The sequence below is a fragment of the Tasmannia lanceolata genome, unplaced genomic scaffold (genome assembly GCF_043159265.1).
Source record: "Tasmannia lanceolata isolate RefF3 unplaced genomic scaffold, GAP_Taslan_0.1 ptg000019l, whole genome shotgun sequence".
Lineage (NCBI taxonomy): Eukaryota > Viridiplantae > Streptophyta > Magnoliopsida > Canellales > Winteraceae > Tasmannia > Tasmannia lanceolata.
Genome location: NW_027518696.1, coordinates 8,316,804 through 8,342,397, shown reverse-complemented (window position 1 = coordinate 8,342,397; position 25,594 = coordinate 8,316,804). Strand labels below are relative to the sequence as shown.

The 25,594-nt window shown below is 38.8% G+C and overlaps 2 protein-coding genes across 7 annotated transcripts; both read left to right on the top strand.

Moving 5' to 3' along the window:
• The first annotated feature begins 5,948 nt into the window (after positions 1-5,948).
• LOC143852824 (vacuolar protein sorting-associated protein 32 homolog 2) lies at positions 5,949-19,029 on the top strand. 4 transcript variants are annotated; one of them, XM_077362440.1, is made up of 8 exons: positions 5,949-6,184; positions 6,317-6,414; positions 14,093-14,192; positions 16,289-16,374; positions 16,503-16,594; positions 18,225-18,339; positions 18,423-18,621; positions 18,734-19,029. In XM_077362440.1, exons 2-7 carry the CDS (start codon positions 6,343-6,345, stop codon positions 18,615-18,617), a joined length of 660 nt encoding a protein of 219 aa, XP_077218555.1. In that variant the 5' UTR covers positions 5,949-6,184; positions 6,317-6,342; the 3' UTR covers positions 18,618-18,621; positions 18,734-19,029. The 4 variants fall into 4 exon arrangements, with proteins under 4 accessions (XP_077218555.1, XP_077218553.1, XP_077218554.1 ...); XM_077362438.1 differs by having other exon boundaries at positions 5,950-6,184; positions 18,725-19,029; XM_077362439.1 differs by having other exon boundaries at positions 5,950-6,156; positions 18,423-19,029.
• Positions 19,030-20,019: 990 nt separating this feature from the next.
• On the top strand, positions 20,020-25,341 carry LOC143853231 (uncharacterized). Of its 3 annotated transcripts, XM_077362966.1 has the most exons (4): positions 20,022-22,022; positions 22,128-22,398; positions 23,676-24,713; positions 24,787-25,341. In XM_077362966.1, exons 1-3 carry the CDS (start codon positions 20,330-20,332, stop codon positions 24,673-24,675), a joined length of 2,964 nt encoding a protein of 987 aa, XP_077219081.1. In that variant the 5' UTR covers positions 20,022-20,329; the 3' UTR covers positions 24,676-24,713; positions 24,787-25,341. The 3 variants fall into 3 exon arrangements, with proteins under 3 accessions (XP_077219082.1, XP_077219081.1, XP_077219080.1); XM_077362967.1 differs by having other exon boundaries at positions 20,020-22,022; positions 23,679-25,341; XM_077362965.1 differs by having other exon boundaries at positions 20,023-22,022; positions 23,676-25,341.
• The last annotated feature ends 253 nt before the right edge of the window (positions 25,342-25,594 follow it).

Genomic DNA, 25,594 nt, shown 5'->3' with positions numbered 1-25,594 from the left:
AAATGGACTGGTTGGATCATCCTATAGAGTGGGCTGCACAGCACTTTTTGAAAAATATTGGACCATATTACCACACTTTATAAATACTCCTTCTTCATAGAACTCATTTTATAAAGGGAATTGCTAGTGTCCATCGCAAAAGGCTTTTCGTGGCTGGTCTGTCACACCTCAGACCAGCCACCTCGTGAATGGAGACAACAGCTGTTATCAGACTAGCCAGCCGTGAATGGTTCACATTTTGTTCAAATGGGATTCCCATTTTCCTAGCAACCCTCTTTTCATTCATGGAGACCTAGAATCGAACCTAAAACGGGACTGCAATGAGAATACGCATGTGTTAAAGAAAAATTTACTTTTTGATGATTTCCCTAAACCTAAGGGATTGCTCACGTCACTAGTGACGTTGTGGCATGAAACAATTTATTTGGTCCCCTTTTTGCCCTGTTTGGTTCTCTTTTTTTGAGAAAAATAGCAGGGAATGTAATTCTACTAATTCGCTGAAGGGTGTTTGGTAGGGAATTTAGAGAAATTCGGAGTTTGACAGCCGGGGATGTCGGGCGCTTGTCGGTTACGTGGAACCCTCAAAATTCGCTGGATGAATTTCTCCGAATCGAAGAAAAAATGGGAGAAATTCTCAGGCAAATTCTTTTTTTCCGTAATTGTCATAAGTTTTTAATTTTGAATTCTTGAGTTTCATGTTTTGAACAGTCATCCTGCATTGGAACAAAATCAAACAGAGAAATCACAGAAGGAATTAAAGATAATAAATTCTAAATGATCAGAGAAGAATACGGTTGCACATCATGAACCAATTTCCAAATGCGGTAGAAAAAAAAGAGGAACGAACAAAAGTAGTTGTCTTTACCTCTACATCCTACATCTCAATCCTAACATCCAAATTACGTAACTTTCTTTTTGGAACATGTATAATAAACAACTACATATAAGCAACGGCTCAAGTCAACTACAAAAAAAATAGACAGTAACATACAAACCCAAGATCATGGTGGGTTTTTATTTTAAGGGACAGATATGAAAGAACCACTAAGATCGAAAGAAACAAAAACAATAAGAAAAAAATTAAAATTTTAGCGTATAACTTACCTCCCTGTCGAATAAACGGCTGAGCTCGCCGGGAATATGTGCAGAAAGTGAAGGGAGTCTAAAGGATATCCAAATGCTATCCAATCATCTAAAGAATACAAATGCTATGTAATTCTATTTTTTTGAAAGTAAACATATTAGTCTCCGCATTCTACAAATCAAAAGATCAAATCAGTTACATAAGTATAATGGAAATTTTACTCAACTACATTTTGAAAGGTAATGCAAGAGACAGTGACCATTAAAATATAGTAATGACCAGAGCAAAATCAACGAGAAAGGCCATATGCAAGAGACAGTAAAGATTAGAAAACAAGAGACAATGAAAGAATACAAATGCTATGGCTCACCAGACAAACCTTTTTATTATGGTTTTGTCAATGGGATCCTTAGGGATATAGGCTCCATGTCAACTTTTTCCTGCCATTGTAAGAAAAACAAATTAGTAGATTCATAGAGGAGAATAAATCTTGCGCTTTTGTGTTTATATAGCAAGCCTAAATAGAATAGCATGTGTAGAAGGTAAGCCTACCATGTGTAACGTTTGGGTTTGGAAAGGCGTGGAAAATAAAGCGTCATAAGAGGAAACGAATTGTTTGTGGGGCAGTTTTCGAATAAAGGCCGGAGATTTAATTGCTTTCTAGTATTTATCAATTACTATTTTATAGGGAGCATTCGATTTAGGTGTGTTTGGCGTACCGTTTGAAATAGCGTTTAAAACGCCGTTTTGTTTTGGTTCAAAACAGTGTTTTGCCAAACAGCATTTTCATGTTTGGTTGGCCAGATCAAAACGGCGTTTTAAACGGCAAACGAAGGTATTGTGTGTTTGGTTGCAAATACCCCAAAATGGAGTTTTAGTGGTAAAATGATCAAAAAGGGCATTGTTTGGTTAGCTTCAATGTAACTCCACTACTCTCTCATTAGGCCCAATATTAAAAGGTCATTAGGATCTCATTCAAACACTATTAAAATTTAAAATCATTGCCAAAAAAAAAAAATGGCTATACCTTTTGGGTTCTTCTCCTTCTTCTTCTCAACGGCCGGATTTGCTGGATTTGAAGGACGAGTGGAGGCGCTGAGGCAGTGAGGCGTGAGAGGGTTTGCAACTTTGCAAAGTAGATGAAGAAAGTAAGAAACTAGGGTTTCTTTTAATTCTTTTGTCTTTAAAAAATTAAAATTAAGAGATCATATAATGATATCAGCAGCCCCTTGTTTTGAATTAAATATGGGAATTGATATTTTCGCTCCCCTTTTAGACCAATCCACTCCAACTTGGAGTGGATTGGTCTAAAAGTGGAGCGGAAATATCAGCTCCCTTAAATATTAACAATTTAACAAATTTGTGTCCTCAAGAATGATATTAACACCCCCACTTTTTTTATATTTGACGTAACGCATAAAATCCCGCGCATATACGTATAAATGGGTTTTGGTGAGGGCAAACATGTAAAAACCCATCGCCCAAAAACTCCGTTCAAAACGGCATTTTGCAAACGGACCTCCCCCCATTCGTTTTCAAAACGGTGTTTCAAACGGCATTTCAAACGGTGGCTGCGCACCCAAACACTCCCAAACGGCCGTTTGGCCCCAAAACGGTGTTTCAAACGCCAAACGGTGTTTTAAACGGTACGCCAAACACGCAGAATGAGATGCGTTGCCCAAGACCCCCTAATTGCGTGTTAATTGCGATTTTAAAACCTTTGGATAGAGAGGGGGCTGACACGTGGCACGACCACGGCTTAGAGGATTCCGCTTTACTTATATATATATATATATATATATATATATATATATATATATATATATATATATATATATATATATAGGATTTGGCCACTTTTACACTTAATCCTAAAAAGCAATTTTTAAATCCCATATTAAGGGGCACAGGGCAGATTTTTTTTTTGAGATCGAGGCTGTTGATCTTGTAGAACATCATGAATAGACCCAAATGGTCTCGGTCCCATTCGATTGAACATCCTCAGATCCTCTGTATAAGATAACTGACTAAATAAATCAACGGAGTAGAGTCTCTCAATCCAAGCATGATGGATCAAGGGCATACGATGATCAGATCAAGAACCCAAAAGAGATTTCCCATATTAGAAATGGGATATTTTGCAAACTTTAATTTAGGTCATTAATTCATATTGAAATATCTACAGTGCCAAGCACATAATTTTCATTATTTATTTCTCAATGGTATTTATTGTCTATACTAGATGATTCTGTTAATTAGTGAATTCGTTCGGTTAGTGTGTTTATATTGACTGAACAGAGTTGAGATTAGACATACATCTAAAATTTTGTCCGCTATGTGAGGTAAGTAAGTCTAAGTTATGACAAAATGCCCAAAAGATGATATCGATTACTCCCCTTTGGCCTTTAAAACCCCCCTTCAAATATTAAAATAGAAAATGCAGGTAACGCAAAGTTGAGACCAATTTTCAGTCCAAAGTGAGGAACTGTTCAAATCAATGTTCAGCAAAGGATTCCGCTATATAATCAACTTAAGCATATATAAACTTCATTGTTTTCATCAACATTTGTAGTTCCAACAATAATTTCCATTAGAACTGAGTCATACATTTGTGGCTCCTCATATCTTATGCTTTTTCTGTGTCATACATTTCAAAAATTGTATTAGCACCATACTTGCCTTTGTTGCTTAAAGATTATTATTAAATTCATATGTCAATTGGAATAGTTCATTAAGACGCTGCACGTGCCGTTTTACCAGTCATATAAAAAGTGTGAATTGAAGTCCATAGAGAAAATCTCATCTCACCAACCTTATTTTGTCTCTTTTAAATCTTTGCCTTGTTTCCTCTTAATTTCTTTTGTAGCGTCTGTCTATTTTATGCTATGACCCATATAAAACCCCAAAAAATTGCGCAGTGGTATATTCGCCCCCTTTTCCTCTCCCGGTCACCCCATCAAGTGTATCTATGAGTCTACTACTGCTCTTTTTACAATGCAAAGGAGTAACCCATGGAAGAAAGGGGGCTAGTATATCATTTCCTCTCCCGGTCACCCCATCAAGTGTATCTATAATAAGTCTACGACTGCTCTTTTTACAAGGCAAAGGAGTAACCCATGGAAGAAAGGGGGCTAATATATCATTTCCTCAAAAATAAGGGAAATGATTTCAGCCCTCCAATGTTTTGATAAACATGCACTCTACTTGTTTGTGGCGTAGAATGTTAAGGGCTTTAAGAGCTTTTTGAGAACCTTAATATTCCTTGACAGCCTTTTAAATACCACACGACAAAAGTTGGAGTGCATATTTATCAAAATATTGCAGGGTAGAAATCATTTCCCAAAAATAAATTCATATGAAAAAGCTTAGTTTGACAACTAACTGAGGTGAAGAGTGGTCATAGAATGAAGAAAAGAAAAAATGGTAATGGCCAGTGCTAGTAAAGATCAACGAGTAAAAAGAAAAGAACCTTTTTACACCTCATTCCATGGCATGGGTGGGGCCCACCGTTCTTCAACAATTGGTAGGGCCCATCATTTTATAACTGATGTTTTCTGATAGGGACCCTCCATTGTACACCATTTTTTATGGGGTGGGCCCTCATTTTTTGAGGTCAACCAATCAAAATTTCTTTGCTTTTTGCCCAAATGGCAGACCCATTATTACTGTAGATAAATTATACTTCCACCTCATTTCTTGCTTTAGCGAGAAAACACCATTTTCCACATCATTTTTCCAATTTTCTACCTATGTAATGTTAGTCTCTCGGGAAAACAAGTGAACATCACTATTTTAGCTTTCTCGGGAAAAAGAGACGTGTTTTTCCGGGATTTGATTTCTTGAGAACATAAGTGAACAGAGCCAAAAGGGTTTTTTCTAACAACTGCCCTTAGGGCACCCCGTTAAGGTAGATTTGAAATGATATTTTACAATCATTTTACACGCTCTTTGATAAAAATACTCATATTGTGTGAATTTATTATCAAAAGATGTGTAAAATATCATTTCTAATGCACATTAACGGGTGCCCTTAGGGCAACGTTAGCAAAATCCATGCATTAAATATTAAATTATTAAATTAGTTACTGTAAAATTATATTTCTTACTGTAAAAAGCTTTTGCATAGGCTAACTTCAAGAACTAATAAAGAAAATCAATCCCAATTTCAAGCATTACAAGAAATAATTCTACTATTTCGTTGACTAATTGGAAGATAGTTCTACCATTAGCTTCTTTGGTGGTCTTGCAAGCGGAGATTTTACTTGTAGGGTGCATTTGGATTGCCGGAATCAGGCAGTATCGTTTTCTGATTCCTGCAGTTGGTTTGAGAAATGAATAGAATCAAGGGGCAGAAATGACACCTTGATGGAATTAAAAAGGGAAAAAACTGTTAGAATCCAGGGGTTAGACCTTTGTATCTCAACCTTGAGGTTGCAGGTTCAATCACACCTTTCCTACCAAAAATAAAAAATAAAAAATGCTGGAATCTGTTCCCTATCCCGAGAACTGGTATTCTGATTCCTCCTCGACCGGAATGAAATATTTATTGAATGTTATGTTTTGAATTAATCGGAATAGCATACCGATTCCGACGTTCTAAACACAGACGTAGCGCGTCGGCTAGAAGTTTTTTTTTTGATGGGTAAGCTGGGGTTAGGCAAGACCCCCACCAATTAAGGGAGAATGTATCTCTGTTTTGGATCTCCCTCGGGAGCTGCTTCGTACTGTGGCTTCTGATTCGGGAGTCCCCTATGTAAGGATGTAACCTTCTTTGATGGGTAAGCTGGGGTTAGGTAAGCTGGCGTCGGCTAGAAGTTAATAGGTTATATACAGAAAGCCTCTTTTTTTGATACGTACACCCTTCTTTATCTATTTTATAGCTTTTTTTTTTATTCGTCCCCGTTAAGCAACCGAATTTTGCAATTCCATCTCTCTCTCTCTCTCTCTCGTATTCGACGAGGTAATTACAGATATCTCCTTCAATAAAACCCTAGCCTTACTCAATCCCAGCTCGATCGATTCTATTACCGTTCGCAATCTTTGAAACCCTAGGCTCGATCTTAATCTTCAAGGCACGTTTCTTTTCGCCCAATTTTTTAGGTTTGTCATATAATTCTCAATTTCTTCCTCTCTTTGATAGATCTTTTGAAGAATTTCTTGCAATTCCTCCATTCAATATTAGGATTAGGTCTAGCGTTTCTGGGATCATTAGTTTCCTTTGTCTTATTGCAGAGGCGAGGATTTCAGCAGAGAGAATCATGTTTACGAGGCTTTTTGGAAAACCTAAACAGGAAACCAATGCCTTAGCTACTCTTGACAAGTTGAATGAGGTGTTGTGATTTTTTCCTTTTTTTTTTTTGTTTTTTTTGTTTTTTTCATTTTTTGATGTGGTATTTATTTAATGTTTTTGATGATTGGTTTACCTTTTGTGATTCACGATAGGATTTATGTTAGAATTTGGATTTTTTTCTGTCCTTAATTTTTATTATATGTACTTGGCGGCTATGATTTTGGTTCAATTTCTATGTGGATTGTGGACTGTTCACTCAAATTTAATTTATCCCATTATTTTGGCTTTGGGGTGGTGCGCTAGCATTCGTTAGAGGAATTTCCTTTTGAAATAATGGAAAAAAGGAGTAACTAGTCACTTATCATATTGGGTTGGAAACCCGTTTGCTCGACTTTAGATTGATAACATTCTTTCTCTACCATTAAAAAAACATGCTTTCTCAACTTCTCTATCTGCTTACCCTTCAACAATTTAACTCACAAGCAGTTCTTTTGAATGTGAAACAGAAAAATTATAGATGATTTCCTTTTCTTAAACCAGGAGTATTTTGGCTACCTATTACTCGTACTGACATCCAAACTGAAGCTCCCCGCTTGGTGATTGTGATAGCAGTAATGGTGATCATAACAAAAGTACAATACACACACATATTGTTCAAATTTTATAGTATTGGATTCATTGACCCCAACTGCTGCAACTTCTACTACTGCTTCATTCCTAGCGAGTGGTACGCATGCCTTCAAGTAGATTAGGGATTGGGACTATAGCACGCCCTCAAGTAGATTTTCTTATAATGATGGAAAAATGAATATTTCATGGCTTATGATAATTGGGCAACTCCTTTCTATGTGGATGGATTGTTCAAGTAGAAAACATGAAATTCAACTGAAAGTACTGTCGGTCTTTTAGGCCTCTTATTCAACAATAGTTTGTGGACCCTTTGATGGATATATTATTTCTCATTTCATTGTGTGTAGGTAACACGTAACCCTCAAACATCATTGAGGTTCAATTCAAATGAGTGGGACTTATTAGCAATGCATTCTATTTGTCTGAACCGAATATGTCTGATTCACCTTGATCCTTATTTTACAAGGGAAACATGATGCACCATTATTGGTGTAGATTCTATGTAAAACCAGAATAATTTTCTCCACTCATCGTACAATCTCGAGAATGTTAGATTCCTTTTTGTTATCTGTTTTCTTTGCGATGAAGATTTCAATTTCCTTGTACCCTTGCTCCCTCCCTCCCTGTGTGTGTGTGTGTGTGTACACACACACACATATCTATATGTATATGATACCATAACTTTAAATATTATGTATATATAATACCATAACTTCAAGTATTTAAGTTCACTCTGAAGTTGTCATATATTGTTTTTGGAAACACCTAAGGATTGTGGGAACCACATTTCCTACAGAAAACATTTCGGAAACAAAAACGAAACATGAAAATAATATTTGCTTTAACGTTTTGGAAATGTGTGGGATACAAATTGGAAACATTTGTTAAATACATAAGAAACATATATGAAACATTTGGGAAATGTACGGGCATGTGAGAAACATAAGAGAAACGCATGAGAAATGTTCGACAGATGCAGGATGAAACATGTGAGAAACATAAGAGTTAAGGCGGTTTCTAGAATGTACGGTTTCTAGAATGGACAAAGAGTTAGTGAGACTAGAACTCAACATTAACTGTGAGGGTTGTTATGGAATAAAACTGCCATGTGATAGTGCTAAGAGCTTTACTAGCCTAGTGAGGGGTGAGTGCTCCAGATCTGGTTCCTTATGAAGATGCAGTTGTGGAATGTAAGAGGGTTGGGCTCTGTTCACGAATGAGTCTATGTGGAGGAGGTGATAATCAAGAATAAATTGGTCATCATCATTCTCCAAGAAACTAAAATCCAAGATTTTTTGTCTGTTATCCTTCAGGATCTGGTGTGCTCATCCTCTTTTAAACTCTCAGACCTTGATGCCCAAGGCAACATTGGAGGAGTGGTAGTGGTTTGGGAGAGACTAAGTTTTCGGCAGTGGAGGAATTTGTGGACTCAAATCTCGGTATTGGTCAAATTGAGAAGTGTTTATGACAACTCCATGTGGACTTTTTTCAGGAGTCTATGACCCTTGTGATTCCTCCCTCAGGGATTGCACGTGGAGTGAATTAAATTCCATTCGTGATAGATGTGATACTCCATGCCATTCAGAAAAAGACAGATATGATACTTTATAGTCCCTCGGGGGTGATTTTAACATCACTAGGTTCTTGGGAGACCGAGTTGGGAGCTTACGTATAAGGTGGGATATGTTAGTTTTCTTGGACTTTGTGAGTAGGTACATGTTAGTTGATCTCTCGTTGACTGGTGCCAGATACACTTGGGAAAGGAATAACAACAGAAGCTAACTAGATAGATTCCTCATCTGCTTCCTTTGGAACACTGGGCTTCCTAGAACCATCCAGATCGGCCATCCTAGGCCGGTGTCTGATCATATCCGTATCGTCCTAGATCCGAATCAATGATCTTGGGGCCCTTACCCCTTTAGTTTCGAACTAACTTGGCTAGAGGAACCATCAGTAATCGATAATCTAAAAGCCTGGTTGTCTATAGTCTGCCGCGGGGGGGGGGGGGGGGGGGGAGGATTTGTTTTGGGCATGCACTATGATTTATAAAATTCTAATTGAGATCTTGGGCTAAGGAGACTTTTGTTGAAGTCTACCAGCGGAAAGCCTCTATCCTAAGTCGCATGGGTAGGCTTGAGTGCCCGAATGAAGAAAGACCGCATTTCCCTGACGAACAATTTAAGAAAAATCATCTACAACACCATTTAAAGAAAAAGAACACCGCATACTTCCACATCATTGTCAATGTAAGAAGACGCAGTAGTAAAATTCTGGCCCCGAGAGAATGACAAAAGAATTGAGTTCCGGGATTCGATTTCCTAAGAAGTCTTATCATTTTTTGAAAAACTATAATCCTTGAGAACCGTTTCCCCCCATAGATAAAAAAATTTAAGTTTCTCGGAGTTGAATGAGGAATCTAGATCTCAGTGAGAAAGCCCCTCTTCAGGGAGGGAAGTCAAAGATGCAATCTTCTTGAAAAAGAATATAGCTCCAAGCGCATATGGTTTCTGCATAGCGTTCTTTCATGTGGGCTGGGATTGGCTTAAATAAGACATTATAGAATCTTTTGAAGAATTCTATAGTGGTGGTGCTATCAATAGGTGCACTAGAGCTACTTTCATCACTTCGATTCCAGAAAAGGATGGAGCAAATTGGTCAGTCGATTTCAGGCCTATCAGCCTAATAGGGAATCTACAAAATATAAAGTCCTCGCTGACAGGTTAAGGCGCGTGTTGGGAGAAATTATTTCGAAGGCCTAGAGTGCTTTCATAAAAGGTGCATCAATTATTATGCAAAATGGGTGCAATAATAGCAAATGAGTGCATCAATTATTATTGCAAAATGTGCAAACTTGGACTCCTCTGTAAGGTATACATGGAAAATGCATGTGATGGAGGGGATTGGAATTGCATTGAACCTTTTCAATGGGATGGGCTTCAACAGCATTTGCGTAGGGTGGATGATGAAGTGCATATTGTCTACATGGTGCTCGATTTTATTTAATGGAACCCAAAAGATTTTTTCAAGACTTCGAGAGGCCTTCGTCAGGGAGATGCTTTTTCAATGTTCCTTTTTAGTTTTTACAATATTGGCAGAGGGTCTGAGCCGAATGATAGACAGTGCCAAGTTTAAAGGTGTAATCTGGGGTTGGAATATCACGCTTGGAAAATGTAGACAACACCCTCCTTTATCTCCTTATTTCTTTTTCCGACCTCGATAATGTATAGAATGGGACGACTACAAAAGAACTTTTTGTGAATCGATAAAGCAGACAGTAGATATACCATCTGGTGGGAGGCCTCAATTTAAGGAAACTGGACCTGGTGAATAAATCCTTGTTGGGAAAGTGGCTGTGGGAATATGGAGACGATAGAAAGCAAATTTGTAGGACCATGATAGACTCTGAATACAGATCAGATTGTGGAGTCTGGGAACTGCTGAACAGCTATAGTCTTAAGGGGCAACACTTTGGAGAGACATCATGAAATTAAAGGTATGCTTCCAGAAAGGAGTCCGATTTAGAGTGGTTTAGGGAGAGAAGATCCGATTTTGGTTGGATAGGTGGTGTGGAACGAGAACTCTTAAAGAGGATTAGCCATCGTTCTTTAGAATGGCTATACTTAAAGAGAATTGGGTTGGCCACAACTTTGAAAGATCCAATGGAAAACTGGTCTAGAACATTTGTTTCCGAAGGATGTTCTTTGATTGGGAAATAAACTATGTCACTTTGCCGACTTAATTTAACTTACTTTAAAAGGCAGATTAAGGACAATAATCTGGATATGGGTCACCTACTGGCTTTTTCTTGGTTAGAACATTCTTTAAGAGTCTGATCACTCCTTTTCCCCCATCCCTTGTTAGGCATTTTTGGTGGTTTTAATGCACCATTGCGAGTTATTGCCTTCTATCAGTCTGCCTGGTCAATAAATTTCTTACTGTTGACTAGTTGCGCATTCGCCAGAAGATCATTATCAATCATTGTGCCTTGTGTCTTGTGGATGGTGAATCTATAGATTGTCTACTTGTTCACTTCATATTTACTAGTAAGCTCTAGCAGTTCACATTTTTTTTTGAGAGTTTCTTGGGTTCTATTTGGTCACATTGATGGCCTTGTTGAGTCGTGGGTGTTCTCCCCTTGGACTCACCGAGGGAAGATTCTTTGGAGGTTTTTCTTTGCTGTTGTTTTTTTTTTTTTGGGGTAGATCTGAAAGGAAAGAAACACGTCTCTTTAAAGGCATATCTAAGAGCGAAGAATTTTTGCGGAGGAAGATCTTTTCGGGGTAGCCAATGATCTCCAGTCCTTCATGTTTTTATATGAACTTCAGTGATATCTTTCCATAGATCTCGAGAGGAAATCAGGAAGAGCAAATGCATTGAGGGCCCACAACCTAAATGGGAACCCCCTCCCTAGGGAAAGCTGAAATTGAACTTTGACGGCTCCAATTTCGGCAATCCTGGACTGACTGGTATTGGGGGTCTGCTGAGGGCAACTGACATGGGTTTGATTTGGGCTTACTCAGGACTGATCGGCATAAATGACTACTGAAGCCGAGATGCATGTTCTTCTACATTGGATCTGATTGTTGGATCCAATTCAGTTGGACTAACTTACTATCGAGGGATATTCTTGGATTAGATGGTTGAGAGATGGTGCTAGTTTACCTTTGGAGATTAGCAGATGCTACTGAGGAGACACACGATACCTTGGAGGGCTACTGTATGGGGGTTCAACATCTTTATTGATTTGCCAAATCAGAGGGTGACACTAGCACTTGCTGGGCCTTAAGCGAGATAGCTATTTTGCTTAACCAGTTCTTATGAGTTTGTTTCAATCTTTGATTTTTCGGGCTTTAGTTATTTTCTTGACAACCCTCAACCCTCTGTTGTCTCTTTGCTGTTTTTGTTGTACCTGACCACCTTGATGATTTGTGTACGCCCTTTTTAAATAAAATTTAGATCATTCAAAAAATTAAATAAAATGCCATTAAAAATAAAATTCACAAAACTTAAGAAAATAACCGTTGCATGCTTATCATTGACCATTGTGCTCTATGAGTGGTCAGGAGAGACCATGGACCATATGTTCCTTCATTGTAAGCTGGCTAGAGTGATGTGGATCCGGGTTATCAGTAGAATTGGTTTGGTACGGGTGTTCTCCTGCTTGGTTTATTAATCTATTGGAGTTCTAGTTTTACATCCCTTGCCGGAAGAAGGGGATGACCCTTTGGAATGTGGTTATGTTAGCCACCATTTGGGTTCTATGGAAGGAATGGAATGCTCGGGTCTTCAAAGTCAGAAAAGTACTCGCAATTCATCTTTTCGAAGGTGATTGCCTTGACCATATCTTGGGGAAAGATCCTTCCTAGATTTAGGTTCGTCTCTGCCTCTGACCTTTGGTATGGTTGGAGAGAGATCTCTGTTAGCAGTATGCATGTAGAGTTACCTTCCTTTGGGCGGAGTCCTCTTGAGCCAGGTCAGCTGAAGCTGAACTCTGCTGGATCTAGCATGGGCAACCTAGGTCCAGCAGGAGTAGGGTGGTCCTCACTCCTCAGAGACGAAAATGGCTTCGACCAAATTTGTGCATTCCCGGGCCCAATTGGGTTCACTCATTCTAACAAAGCGGATGTGAGGGTGGTTCTTCTGGGAATCATGACAGACGAGTGACGTGGGTAGGCTGATAGTGGAGGGAGACTCTCTCAATGTTACAGGTGGTTGGGGGGATGTTACCCCGGTGAACCAACCAGTTACTCCAAAAGCTTAAGCTGTTGGAGATGGCGTTATTTAATCTTTTATATTTTAACACTTCCCCTCACATGTGGCCCCTCGTTTTAGGGTTAGCCTACACATGGCACATGTGGCCCCTCTTTTGGGTTGGCCATTGCATGTGAAGTTTTGAACCCAGGACCTTTGCTCTGATACCTTGTGAAACAATCAATTACTCTGAAAGCTTAAGCTGTTGGAGATGGCGTTATTTAATCTTTTGTACTTTAACAACCCTCATCCTTGGAGATCGACTCACTTTATCGACGAGATCAAGGACCGTCTGGCCGGTTTCTGCAGTTCTTTCCAACATGTTAGAAGATCGACTAATAGTGACGCCGATAGGTTAGCCCGATTGGGTGTAAGCAGAGATGGTCCAGAGATTTTTTTTCCTTCCTCCTTGAGGGCATCTATTGCTTTGCCTCTTCCCTTGTATTTTTATCCTGTTGTATGTACCATCTCTTTCCGTTATCTTCTTGATAAAATCTTTCATCATTCAAAAAAAAAAAAAAAAACAGGAACAAATTCAAACGGAAAAGAAAATAATCATTCTAGGATGTTCTTGTAGTTGATCCTAACTTGAACAATCGAGAGTGTTCTAATGGTGGCCACACATTTTAGGTGCATTTTCCACACACCACGTGTGTTTCCCTCAATTTTCGTAAACATTTCCCTCTCATTTCATATGTGCTTCCCTTGATGCTTCTCTATCACTTTCTAAACATCTTAAGATGTCTCTCAATGCATCTCTCAGACAATTTTTTTATTGCTTTATTGTTTCCCATTTCTCCTTTAGCTTTTCCCCATGTTTTCCACTTCTGTTTCAAGTTTTGAATCCCGAAGCCATTTTCTAATCTGGTAACGATGTAAGAAAAACAAAGGGGTGTGCCAGCTAGGCTGCTATATGTGCATGGGGCTTAGCTTCAAATATGCGCATGAATTAAATTACTTTATTTAGCATGTATCATCCACCCTACAAATGCTTTTATTCTGATATGTATTGGAGATTATTATGTGAACCTTTGCAGTGGAAAAAAATTAAAAAATAACTAAAACTGTGTTATGATAATATTATTTTTATATCATAATTATTGCAATATGTAGTTAGCTACTTATATGTAAAAATCCATTAAGAAACATGTGATCATCCATGGAGAGATTTGATACTTACTACCTGGTACGAATACAGAGAATTTTTTAATCCATGTACATGCATTTTGATGTTTTTTATTGTAAAGTATGCGGATTATGCGGCTGTTACTGGTACTGTTAATGTTATTGTTTAATTTTCTACTTGGCAATACCCCTCTGCTACATGAAATTTGCAGACACTTGAAATGCTGGAGAAAAAGGAGCACGTCCTTCTAAAGAAGGCCGCTGCTGAGGTTGAAAAGGCCAAAGAGTATTCCAGAGCAAAGAACAAAAGGGGTATGCTTCGTAACTGTGCTTCCAATTCTGTGCATTATTATTCATAGAGTAAGCATTTCTTTCAGGGTAACTATTCATTTTTTTATTAGTTACATAGAATCCATTTCTTTCTCTTCCACCAATAAAATTACATTTCAATCTTTTGTTCTTGTCACCAAATTCTTGACGGTGATGTCTATATATTATATGAGCTTGAAATCTGGCATATCTGCACGACTGCACCATATGGCTTTGTAGTACATACAACTGGCATATTTCTATTTCTTACTGTTTTACATACTAGAAGTTCCTGCTACTGTTAGAAACTGTTACTTGGATGGTTCTCAGTAAGTGTGCCCATTTCAGAGTTAACAAACAGGTCCACATCTGTCGAGCTGGGCTAACACAAATGGAACCTGTTAAGAAGCTTTATGTGCCTCTTAGTTGGCTACAGTAACCTTATTATTCTACAAGTTGAATACCGGTTCCTTGTGTCTAGCACATATTTAACACATGGTCCTTGAGCTATGTCATTCGAAAGGCGGCATTGGAGAAACTGTTTTTGCACCCTCACCCATTCCATTTGAAAATGATCATGATTCTCCTCTAAGTTCTTGGCATTTGCCTGGATTGAAAATCGTCATCTTTCAAAATAAAAAATAAAAAAAAAATCTCTTTGAATATAATTATGATTCTCCCTATAGGCTTCTGCAGTATGCTGAAGAGCGTTTGATCTTTAACATGGTTGGTGAAGGTAAAATTATGAAACCTTTTTTTAAAATGGGAAGATATTTTATTAGAACCCCACAACTGAGGTGGTCGAATACGAAGAGCAACACAACAAGAAAAAAAGGAACAACAAACAAAACTTATCAAGGAGGAAGAATGTCAAACAACTCCAATCTCAATCGGACGAGCCGATCTGCCTCAACATTAGCCAATCTTAACACATGTTGAAACCGAGCTGTGTGATCCTGCACCCAATCCTAAATCTTATCAACAAAATCTGCAAACCTCCACAAATGTGGTCGCCTGCCATCCATCCACCTAATGACATTGAGGGAATCGTCTTTTACTATAAGTCTATCCATGTCTCTGCTATCAGTGGTCTTGAGTCTTGACTCATTGGAATCATTGACCCCAATGGGTCCCGAAAAAAAAGCCCCCCTGGTGGACCTCGTTTCATCCTCTGAGGAACCCCCCGCTATTCCTGCGGGGCCAGGATTGCCAATCCTAGATCTGTCGAAATTTAGCTTCAGCTACCTTGGATCTGGAGGGGTCCATCTGTGGGAGACTGACTCCACCCTATCCCTGCTAGAGCAAATCTCCTAGCATCTTCAGAGGTCTCTGTTAGAGTAAAACTGGAAGCAAGGTAGAATCCCCACCCAAAAGATAATAATCGAAAGAGTCTTCTTATAAATAATTATAAATAAAAAATAAACCTTTGGAAGGATTTTTGAAAATACGAGCATCCCTCTACTTATGTAGAATCCATATAGTGGCTAGCATCTCAACCCTCCAACCAGCTGTCCAGCAGATCAGATGACCGGTGAGGGTAACCCCACACCATCCCAAACCTCCCAAAAATACGGCACCACACTTCTCTAGCGACCCTACAATGAAGAAATAATTGGTCTACCGATTCACCCGCCTCCACACAGAGCGCAATGATCCACAATAAGAATCTTATGGATTCGCAAGTGATCAACCGTCAGAGTTTTTTCCTAGAAGGCTGTTCACCTGAAAGTGCAAACTCTAGGCGGTGTAGGGATACTCCAAACTCTGGATAGGTGCGAGGAAGACAGACTAGATACAATCGATGTAGGACTTTACTTTACAGTAAAAGTCCCAAAGAAGTTCCGGATTCAAACCCTTTTATCGCTGCCGATGGGATCATAAACTGTTCCCCTGCCCTCTTCCAAAGCAATTAGTTTGGGCTTTATCATTTCCTCTTTGCTCAGAAGTGAAAATCGTTCATATGGATGTCACCAGAATCACAATACAATACATTTGCATGAAGCGATATTTCAGTGGTCATGTGATGTGAACTGATATATCATTTATCTATTTAATAATTTGGATTTTTTTTGCTGAAAACTTCGTGTTGTGTTATTTAGCTGCAATACAATGTTTGAAGAGGAAGAAGCTTTATGAACAGCAAGTTGAGCAACTTGGAAATTTCCAATTGCGTATTCATGATCAGGTAAGATTCAAATGTTAATTTTTCCAATAATGCTAGTAATGGCTTTAGGAGTATCTGGTGACTTTCTTGAGCATTGGCCATGTGTTGCTTTCTCTATATTAAAATGCCTTTTTGGGTTTACGCTGCAGATGATAATGCTAGAGGGGGCAAAAGCTACAACAGAAACTGTTGATGCATTGAGAACTGGAGCATCTGCAATGAAAGCTATGCAGAAAGCAACGTGAGTAGCTGCCTGCTTTATTTAGGGCCTGTTTGTTTGCGATTACGACAACAGATTGTCGACTCCCCAACCAATTATTATTATTATTTTGAATGGTAGTCCCCAACCGATTATTGGAATCAAATTTAGTGCAATTTTCGGTCCAATAATCGGTTGGGGACTCCACAATCGGTTGTCATAATCTAAAACAAACAGGGCCTTGCTTCAGCAAGATTATCATGCTTCGACTGCGGTAACAGTCAGTCTGGTTAACCGCTCAGTCTGGTTAACCGAGTAACATGCTACATGAATTATTAGCAGACATCTTTAAACACTTTATGGACCTCTTTGTATGCCTCTAAAATTTAATTGCATACTATCGTATATGCCTATACAGTCTTATTTGCATATAATCTTAGTCAATGGCTTCCAATGTGTCCTTAATGTCCCATGTGCAAAAAAGAAGATTAACTTAAAGTAAATCTTATTTGAAAATAAGGACTGATTTTGGTGGTATCCAAATAGGCCCTAAATTTTCACACACACACACATGCATTTGTGCACATATGTGTACACACACATATGCATGTATTTACTGATGTGTATATTATCTTTAGTTTTTGAAAGTGAACAGAACCGGCAGCTTACCAGAACGAAATGACTTAAAACAGCTGTCTTTATGCATTTTTTTTTCATTTCTACGTCATTATGTATGTAATATCTGAAATTTCCCCTCTCTCTAATGCAAAAGATGATGTTTGGGCATCACTTTTTTAATCATAATCGGAGGGCTTACAAGATCTCCTTACTGTACTTGATTCTGGAACATAACTTGGGCAGCATATATGGAAACTTGGTGCTTCTATTTGCTGCTATGCTGTCACACACTAACGTGTAAAGAACATATCACTGAAGTTATGTATCCTGGAGTTGAAGTTTGAGACTTTGAGACCATCAACCTAATCTCGACATTTTGGTATTCGTTTTGCTGCCACAATCCCCTGGGATTTAGTCCTATGTCGCATCAATTCATCAAGAATTAATGTTAAAAGAAAACGTCAAACCACAAATTTAGACATTTACTCCATTGTTTGGGTAGAAGACTTTTGTTTAAATACCCAATCTTGGACTACATTATTCAATATCAAATTCTGAGGCAGCTCTAATTGTGAAAACTGCCCGCACCCTTAGAAATCAAGTATTTATCGAGCACACCAGTGAGAACTCTAACTTCATTGCGTAGATGAACACTTAATGAAAACTAAATGGAAAAATTCAGAAAACATTGCCCTTGTTTGTATTAGTAAGGATATATTTGGATACTCAACTCAACTTAACTAAGCCATTGTCCCAAACTAGGTGGGGTTGGCTAAGAATATTGTTGGAAGAAATTTAAATTTATTTTCTGAACCAATCTTGGGGAAATGAAGCTTGTCATTTTTGCTTTACCAAAACGTGTCTTGGCCTATAAGTAAGCAAACTAGTTGGCTTTGTTGACTAATTAGCTGGATCTGCTCTGACATGGCAGTACACCATCCATTTCTAATCTAAAGATGGTGATTTGTCAGTAGTGCTTTATGCCCTTGGTAGCATTAGTTCTCAGCAAACTTCTTAGTGGCTCATGCATATCCTTATGGTATTTATTTTACAGAAACATTGACGATGTGGACAAGACGATGGATGAGATCAATGAGCAGACCGAGAATATGAAACAGATTCAGGAAGCATTATCCGCTCCTATTGGTTCCGCGGCTGATTTTGATGAAGTACTCGCCCCTCTTAGCAATTTTCATTTCTGTCATATGCTCTCTTGCTCAAGTTTCTAAACTTTTTTTTTTTGTCATGGTAGGATGAATTGGAAGCAGAACTTGAAGAGTTGGAGGGAGCTGAGTTGGAGGAACAACTTCTACAGCCTGCCACAACAGCTCCTGCGGCTCCGGTGCAATATGTTCCAGCCGGCAGGCAGCCGGCTCGCCCTGCCCCTCGGAAAAATACTGCCGAGGAAGACGAACTGGCAGCATTACAGGCAGAGATGGCACTCTAGTCAGGTCTTTTTATGATTCCTTATTACATATCGTTGTCATAGACCTTAAGGCCCCTCCTGCACTTGTTATTTCAAATCAGGTAATGTGTGCGATTGTATTGATTTAGTTTGTGCAGATCCTCAGTGCCCAGAGAGTGAGTTGGAAGGTATTCTGTAAAGATTGGCTGTGCTGTATGTATGATGGAGATGTTGCGTTTTCTCCATGCGCATATTACTTTTTTTTTAGTGTGTATACATTGGTAAGGCAAAAGAAAGCGACCTCGGCCTTTTAAACTGGTTATTTTTTTTGTTTTGAAAGGTAATTTATGGCCAGATGTTTCTCGAAAATTGTGTTTGTTGATGTATTGGGGCATTTTGTGTTGTTGGAACAAGCTTTTTGATTTATCTAAATCACCGTGCAATTTGGGTGGGATGTAGTCGAGCTTTTGCTAAAAAATGAATTAGAATCAAACCAAACCTAACCTTATTTTATGGTAAAAGCTCAACCCGAATTTCAAAAAATCGACCCAACTTAGACCTGGTGTTTGGCAAATCCGATCTGTTTCTCCCAATTCTGATTCAGTGGTTTTTCGAGTGGATTTCCCCCGTTTCCTAGAAAGCTGAAAAATGAAAATCCTTGAAGAATGCAACTGTATTCACGTTTGAATGAATTTGAATAGGTTTGAGTCCCTCGTTTGATAAATAATTCGAATGGTTCCTATCAACGCAGGCCCACAGAAGATGCCCGATTAGATTCAATCATAACCCCACAATGCTTTATTCAACGTATGCCCCACCAGGTCGAGAGTGATCAAAGTTTGGTTCCTCATTCATTGCCTCGATGTCATTAGTGTAGGTGATGGGACCCACAAGATGATGGTTTCCATCACAACACGCGTCCCTGCCGTGTATAGTGGTCCCAGTCAAATCAAGATTGGCAGTTAGGAAGTGAAATATTTGCCCCCTTTTCTTTCCCCGGCCACCCTTCTAGTTTATTCTTGGCCACTTTCTGATCTACTTTCTAAGTCTGGTTAACGAGTCCAGGTCCAACCGACCATTGAACTGTCCTGAGTCCTTCTTATCCCCACTTAAATGCTTTGTCGAAGTTGCCACCCAACTTCCTAGTTTTATTTCAGGGATGTTATCAGTACTACCATATTTTGATGATCGCACTCCTTTATTAAAAAAGAACAGTATAGTCCGCACCATAGGATGATCCAAACTGTCCATTAGATGGGCCACAGCATAAATAGGTTGTGCCCAAAAAATCATTTCCATAGGTCGATCCTAACCCTCTATAGAGATAGAGGGTTAGGATCAACCATCTAAGATTCAGTCCCTCTATAGATCGGAGGGTTAAGATCAACCTATGGAAAGGAAATGATTTTTTGGGGCACAACCTATTTAGGCTGTGGCCCAATGGACGGTTTGGATCATCTGATAACATTTCCCTTTAAAAAACAAAAGACAGTGAAGAAGAGCCTATTCTCTTTTATGAATTCAAAACGGTACTTCGAGGTAAACGTTTTCAACTACAGCTAGTTTCCTCTGCAACATCTTCTCCCTTTCCACCCAGAAAACTAGCCCAGAAAACAAATGGGTTTTGTGTACTAGGTGTCTTTGAATATGATGGTGGGGGTTTTACTCTATGGGGGAAGTTCATGGAGGTGAGGAATCCCCAAACACCACACTGCTGCTGCTGAAGAAGAGATTGCAGTGGAAATCCTTTTGAAATGATGAGAATGAAAAAGGATTCCACAAAGGATTGGGTGATTGGAACCTTTTATTCCCAAAACAACAATAACCTCAAGGTCCCCAACTTCTTATCTGGTGCTGAACATCTTCACATGGCAAGTTTAAGTTCCAATGATACTGTTGCTAAACGTATTCCTTCTGTTGCCAATTATCCAAATTCTTCAACAAATCTACCAATTCTCAAAACCCACCAGAAGAAATGGAGAAATGGGTGTCAGAAAAGAATGAATTGTACATCCAATATTCCTGGAGAGATTTCTTCTCTAGCCAATAATGATAAACTGTCTTCATCAAATGGACCAATTCTCAAAACCCATCAGAGAAATTGGGAAAATCGGCGTCAGAGAAGAATGGAGGACCAGACGAATTGTACGTCAGATATTGGTGGAGACATTTCTTCTTTAGCCAATGAAACAAAGTCTTCAATGAATCAATCAATTCCCAAAACCCAGCAGAGGAATTGGGGAAATGGTTGGCAGAGAAGAATGGAGGATCAGACAAATTCTTCATTCTGTATTTCTAGAGACATTTCTTCTCTAGCCAATGATCCAAAGCCTTCAGTTAATCGACTCCGTTTCTCTTATGCTGAAGCTCTCCTCCAGAGAAATCAAAGTCATGGATATAGGAAAACAAGACAGGATCAGATGAATGGACCCCACAGTTCTCCGAAGGTTTCTCTTTACAGAGGTAAGCCTGCCATTTACTTTGAAGAATCTGTTATTGAGTCAAATGCTGAGAAACTCAAATATTGCCTTGTGGGGAAGTTTCCCCGCTCAAAGCTGAGCTTGGCCCAAATCAGAGAATGGGCTTCTAGGAGATGGAATCTCAGAGGCAATTGCTCCATCACTTTACTTGATCTTCACCATGTTTTCATTAGATTAGACAATGAACTAGACATGATACGAATATGGGTCCGAAATAAATGGTGGATTAAAGGCCGTTTGATGAAGGTTTTTAAATGGACTCCTCAGTTTCGACCTGCAAGAGAAGAACCTTCTTCGGCTGCTGTTTGGATTGCGCTCCCTTTCCTCCCTGTGGTTTTCTTCCAAGAAGATGTCTTGTTCTCCATAGCATCTTTAGTTGGAAGAGCCCTCGCAATTGATGATCCGACAAGAATTCTATCTCGAACCAATGTTGCACGAGTCTGTGTGGAAGTCAGTCTTTTGATGAAGCTCCCTCATCGAGTGTGGATTGGAATTGGAGGAAGAGGTTTTTGGCAAGATATACACTATGAGAATCTACCTTCGTACTGTGCAAACTGTTGCCAGCAAGGGCATTCAACAAGGATATGCAAGTTTAAAATGAGTGACATCGTAACAAGTGATTCTGAACAGAAGACAACAGATTGTAGCACTGAAAATTCGAATTCTGCAGGCCATTTTAAAAAGCGAACAGAATCTAGCCCTGAGAATTTGAATTCTGCAATTCAAGGAGATAGGCATGTGCAAGAGCAACGTGCGGTATCTGAAGCTTCTCTCCAAAATTCTGTGAATGGTGAAACTAGTAGTGGATATCATGCTCAAATTCGTCCTGCAATTCAGTATGAAGATGCAATTAATAAGCTTGCCACAGAGGCTTCTTCTCAGTCACCATCACCCCGAGTTACTCTTCTAGAAGCACTAACTGAACATTTCGAAAGTAGCCAGAAAATGAGATCAAGCAAGAACGAGGGTAAGAAGAAACTGACAGCAGCAGAAACTGCTCATTTGTTCTGACAACTGAACTGAATAAAATCTTTCAGATTCTCACATGTTCTTTTCATTTTTTTTTCCTTAGGCAATCTGGGTTTTGGAGGAGCCTTCACAAGTTTATCAATAATGAATGAAACATTTAAAGAAATGGAAGATGAGCGGGATACAATGACCTTGAGAAAGCAGACACTTAATGGCAAACACAAAAAAGATCTTCTGGAGAAAGAAGAGCATGTGCTGGAAATTGAAACAGAGAATCAGCAACAGCAGCAGAAGCACGTGAAAGATTCCACTCGGGTAATGATGATGAATGATGAGAATAAGAAAAGCCAGGAAAAGAGAGCCCCTCCTACTAGGTATGCTGCATTTACTCTGTTTACATAACTTTTCAAGTAGTTTTCTTTTAGCATCATAGGAATTGACAATGACCCCTATATAAGATATCTGGAGTTAATGCATAAAGAATATAACATAAATAGAACAAACTCTTGCACTGGACTATTATACACACCTTAAATGACATATGATCTGTGTGATGCATATAAAAAATTAGAGATCCCAAGTATTCCACATCCTTGCTCACTCATTACCTTTGGTTAGGACTCCTGTCTTAGTTGGTTCCCTGTTTTGCACTTCAATAAGGATTTATGCCAGAATGCATTATTTACACTTGAGTTTTGGCGAGAGGAGTCAAAACAACACCTCTGCTACTTCCACCCATTAGATGGCATACACAGAGACTCATCTAGAACTGAAATTTGGTTATCATAATCCTAGTTTCTGCACCCGCCTAACCTATAGAAAATGGAATTTTGTTGGATCGAATTTGGAGAACTTTCACAAGTTCTGAAATTAGTTAAGCATAGATATTTGGAATTTTGGTCAATCCACTTTAACGCCAAGGTGAGTTTCCAAATCCAGTACATAATTGTTGAGGAAGACATTTCTATCAGGATTTTTATCCTTGATTTCGTCAATTAAACATGATACATAAGAAATTACATTTTTATTGTAGTTGTTACTCCTTTTGTAATTTCAGAACCATAGATCTTTCCATTAATTGGCACTTTTAGAGAATTGCATTTGCTTTCTAGTTCTATTTCCAATGTTGCTTTGCAAAGAAGTGTAAGGAAGAAGTATAGAAGTGAACTTATTTTTTTATACTATGTCTTCAGATCGTTTATTTTTATTTTTTGGTAATATAATTTCTTTAAAAATTGGCAATAATCAATTCATTTTCATGAATATTGATGTTTTACCCAATTGTCCCAAACTCCCAATACATTGAATTTGCATCCCTATTGAGATTCTTTGATTGTGGAAATCAAAGCATTTCATTTGTCTACATCTAGTATCCTTCTCTGATGGATCTCTTTATGTAGAGCATGTCAACTACCTGTCAATTTTTTGCTTTTCATTCATAAATATATCTCATTTGAACTTGCTAGTGCAGGATTAGGTTCCATCTTCTTTAGAGAGAACCAGTCAAGCACTTACAGAAACTCGCACTATTGAAACAGCCATTTCTAACACTTATGATTTAGTCACTTGCTTTCTTTTCTTAGATAGGGATAAATTCATGGACGGTTGATTATAGGGGAAAAGCGGTTCTAATCTTATTCTTTTTTTACAGAAGGAGTTTCTTAGCAAACAAGCCAATCTTCTTTTGGAGGAAGAAAACAAAGAGTAGTCCAACTGTGGATGCATTTCTAAGGAATAATGGATACCCCGGTCTGAACAGATATAAGTACTTAGATGTCGAGACCATGACCCGTTCATTTAGGTATAAAATAGGTGAAGGAGGTTTTGGTCCTGTGTTTAAAGGGATGCTCCCTGACAGACGTTTGGTTGCCATTAAGGTTCTGAGAGACTCCAAGAATGGTGAAAAAGAATTCATTACCGAGATTGCAAGTATCGGGAGGACTAACCATCTTAATGTCATTAGTCTCCTTGGTTTCTGTTCAGACGGATCCAAAAGAGCCCTCATCTATGAGTATGTGCACAATGGATCTCTTGATAAGTTCATCTATACCAGTGAGCTAAGACCTATTTTGGTGTGGGAGAAACTATGCCAAATCGCGGTCGGCATTGCTCGAGGGCTTGAGTACCTACACCATGGGAACAGCATTAGCATTTTGCATTTTGACATAAAACCATCCAACATTCTTCTAGACGAAGACTTTTGTCCTAAGATATCCGACTTCGGGCTATCTAAGCTATGTCCAACAAGAGATTTTAGCTCGCTGAAGATGAGTTGTCCCAGAGGAACAATTGGTTATATTGCACCCGAACTAGTTTTATTGGGAAGCGCCTCTGATAAGTCAGATGTGTTTAGCTATGGAATAATGCTGTTAGAAATGGTTTCAGGGAGAAAGACTATGGATCTAAGAGCAGAAAGCTATAGCGAAACACATATACATGACTGGATTTATCAGCGTCTCAGTGACCCTCAAGATATTGGACTGGGAGGATCTGCATGTCTTGATGAGGAAGAAACCGAAAAGAAGATGACCTTGGTCGGTTTGTGGTGCACACAGCTAAACCCCGATTGTCGGCCTTCTATGAGTATGGTGTTGGAGATGTTGGAAGGAAGCATTGAAAGCTTGAAACTCCCTCCTAGACTTTCTATATAATCCTTTTATATCAACAATTTCAGTTTCAGAAGCCTCAGGTGCGGATCCTTTAGTTTCTATTACAAATTCATTATAAGGAGAATGATCTTAGAAATGTTGTGGTGTGTACAGACTGGTGACAGATCAACATTAGACGTTGGAAGGAAGCATTAGACATATAGATACCTCTGAAGCCTTTTCTATGTACTCCTTCAAGGTCCTTTGTTAATGTCCTCAGGAGTGCCGATGATCTAGCAGATTGGTTGGCTGGCCAAGTCATGGGCTTTGAGGGATTCAGTTTAAACCGGGCCCTCTCTCCCCACAGATGCGAATATGTGCTCTTTTTCTGCTTTGAATACAGTTATCTTTCTCATGTATTTAACTGTGTGTGTGTGTGTGTTGCTATGCAATTCTGTGGAAAGCTCTTTCGCGGATAACTTTTGCCGGAGGGAACAGCTACAGAGGCTTATTTTTGGAAGATTTTGTCTTATTCAGAAGCTGCATCTTCAGTACGCGGGGACGTGAATAAACTAAGCTACCATTTGTGTAAGATGTCATAATTTATAGCAATCTGTTTTCCTGTATGTACTGTCCTATATTGAGTATTATATTGAGCTTTAGTCCTCCATTTGGTTTATGAGAAAAAATTTAAGACCCAAATTTCTGCCTTTATTTAAGAGTTGGAGTCTTGTTTTAGTGTATTGGAATGAAGTACACAACTCTTCTTGTGCTGACATCCTGTGTAAGAAATATTCATTGCTCAATTGACTGGTCTATTAGCAAAAACAGGCACTGACACAGAATTTTCATGGAAGAATATTAGTGCGCTCAATATGCAAGAAGTCATGATAAATTGGTGTCTCCAAGTGGAGATGAGGGTGAAGTCGCTAAAAATCAGGAAACAAAAAAAAGAAAAGAAACTAGTGTCTCCGGTGATGAG

What these genes read in the sequence shown, in the direction of transcription:
- LOC143852824 (XM_077362440.1), top strand. Translation starts at nt 6,343, where the DNA reads ATGTTTACGAGGCTTTTTGGAAAACCTAAACAGGAAACCAATGCCTTA. An exon ending in CTCTTGACAAGTTGAATGAG is followed by an intron (nt 6,415 to 14,092) that starts GTGTTGTGATTT and finishes TGAAATTTGCAG; the next exon opens with ACACTTGAAATGCTGGAGAA. An exon ending in CAGAGCAAAGAACAAAAGGG is followed by an intron (nt 14,193 to 16,288) that starts GTATGCTTCGTA and finishes TGTGTTATTTAG; the next exon opens with CTGCAATACAATGTTTGAAG.
- LOC143853231 (XM_077362966.1), top strand. Translation starts at nt 20,330, where the DNA reads ATGATGAGAATGAAAAAGGATTCCACAAAGGATTGGGTGATTGGAACC. An exon ending in GAGATCAAGCAAGAACGAGG is followed by an intron (nt 22,023 to 22,127) that starts GTAAGAAGAAAC and finishes TTTTTTCCTTAG; the next exon opens with GCAATCTGGGTTTTGGAGGA. An exon ending in AAGAGAGCCCCTCCTACTAG is followed by an intron (nt 22,399 to 23,675) that starts GTATGCTGCATT and finishes CTTTTTTTACAG; the next exon opens with AAGGAGTTTCTTAGCAAACA.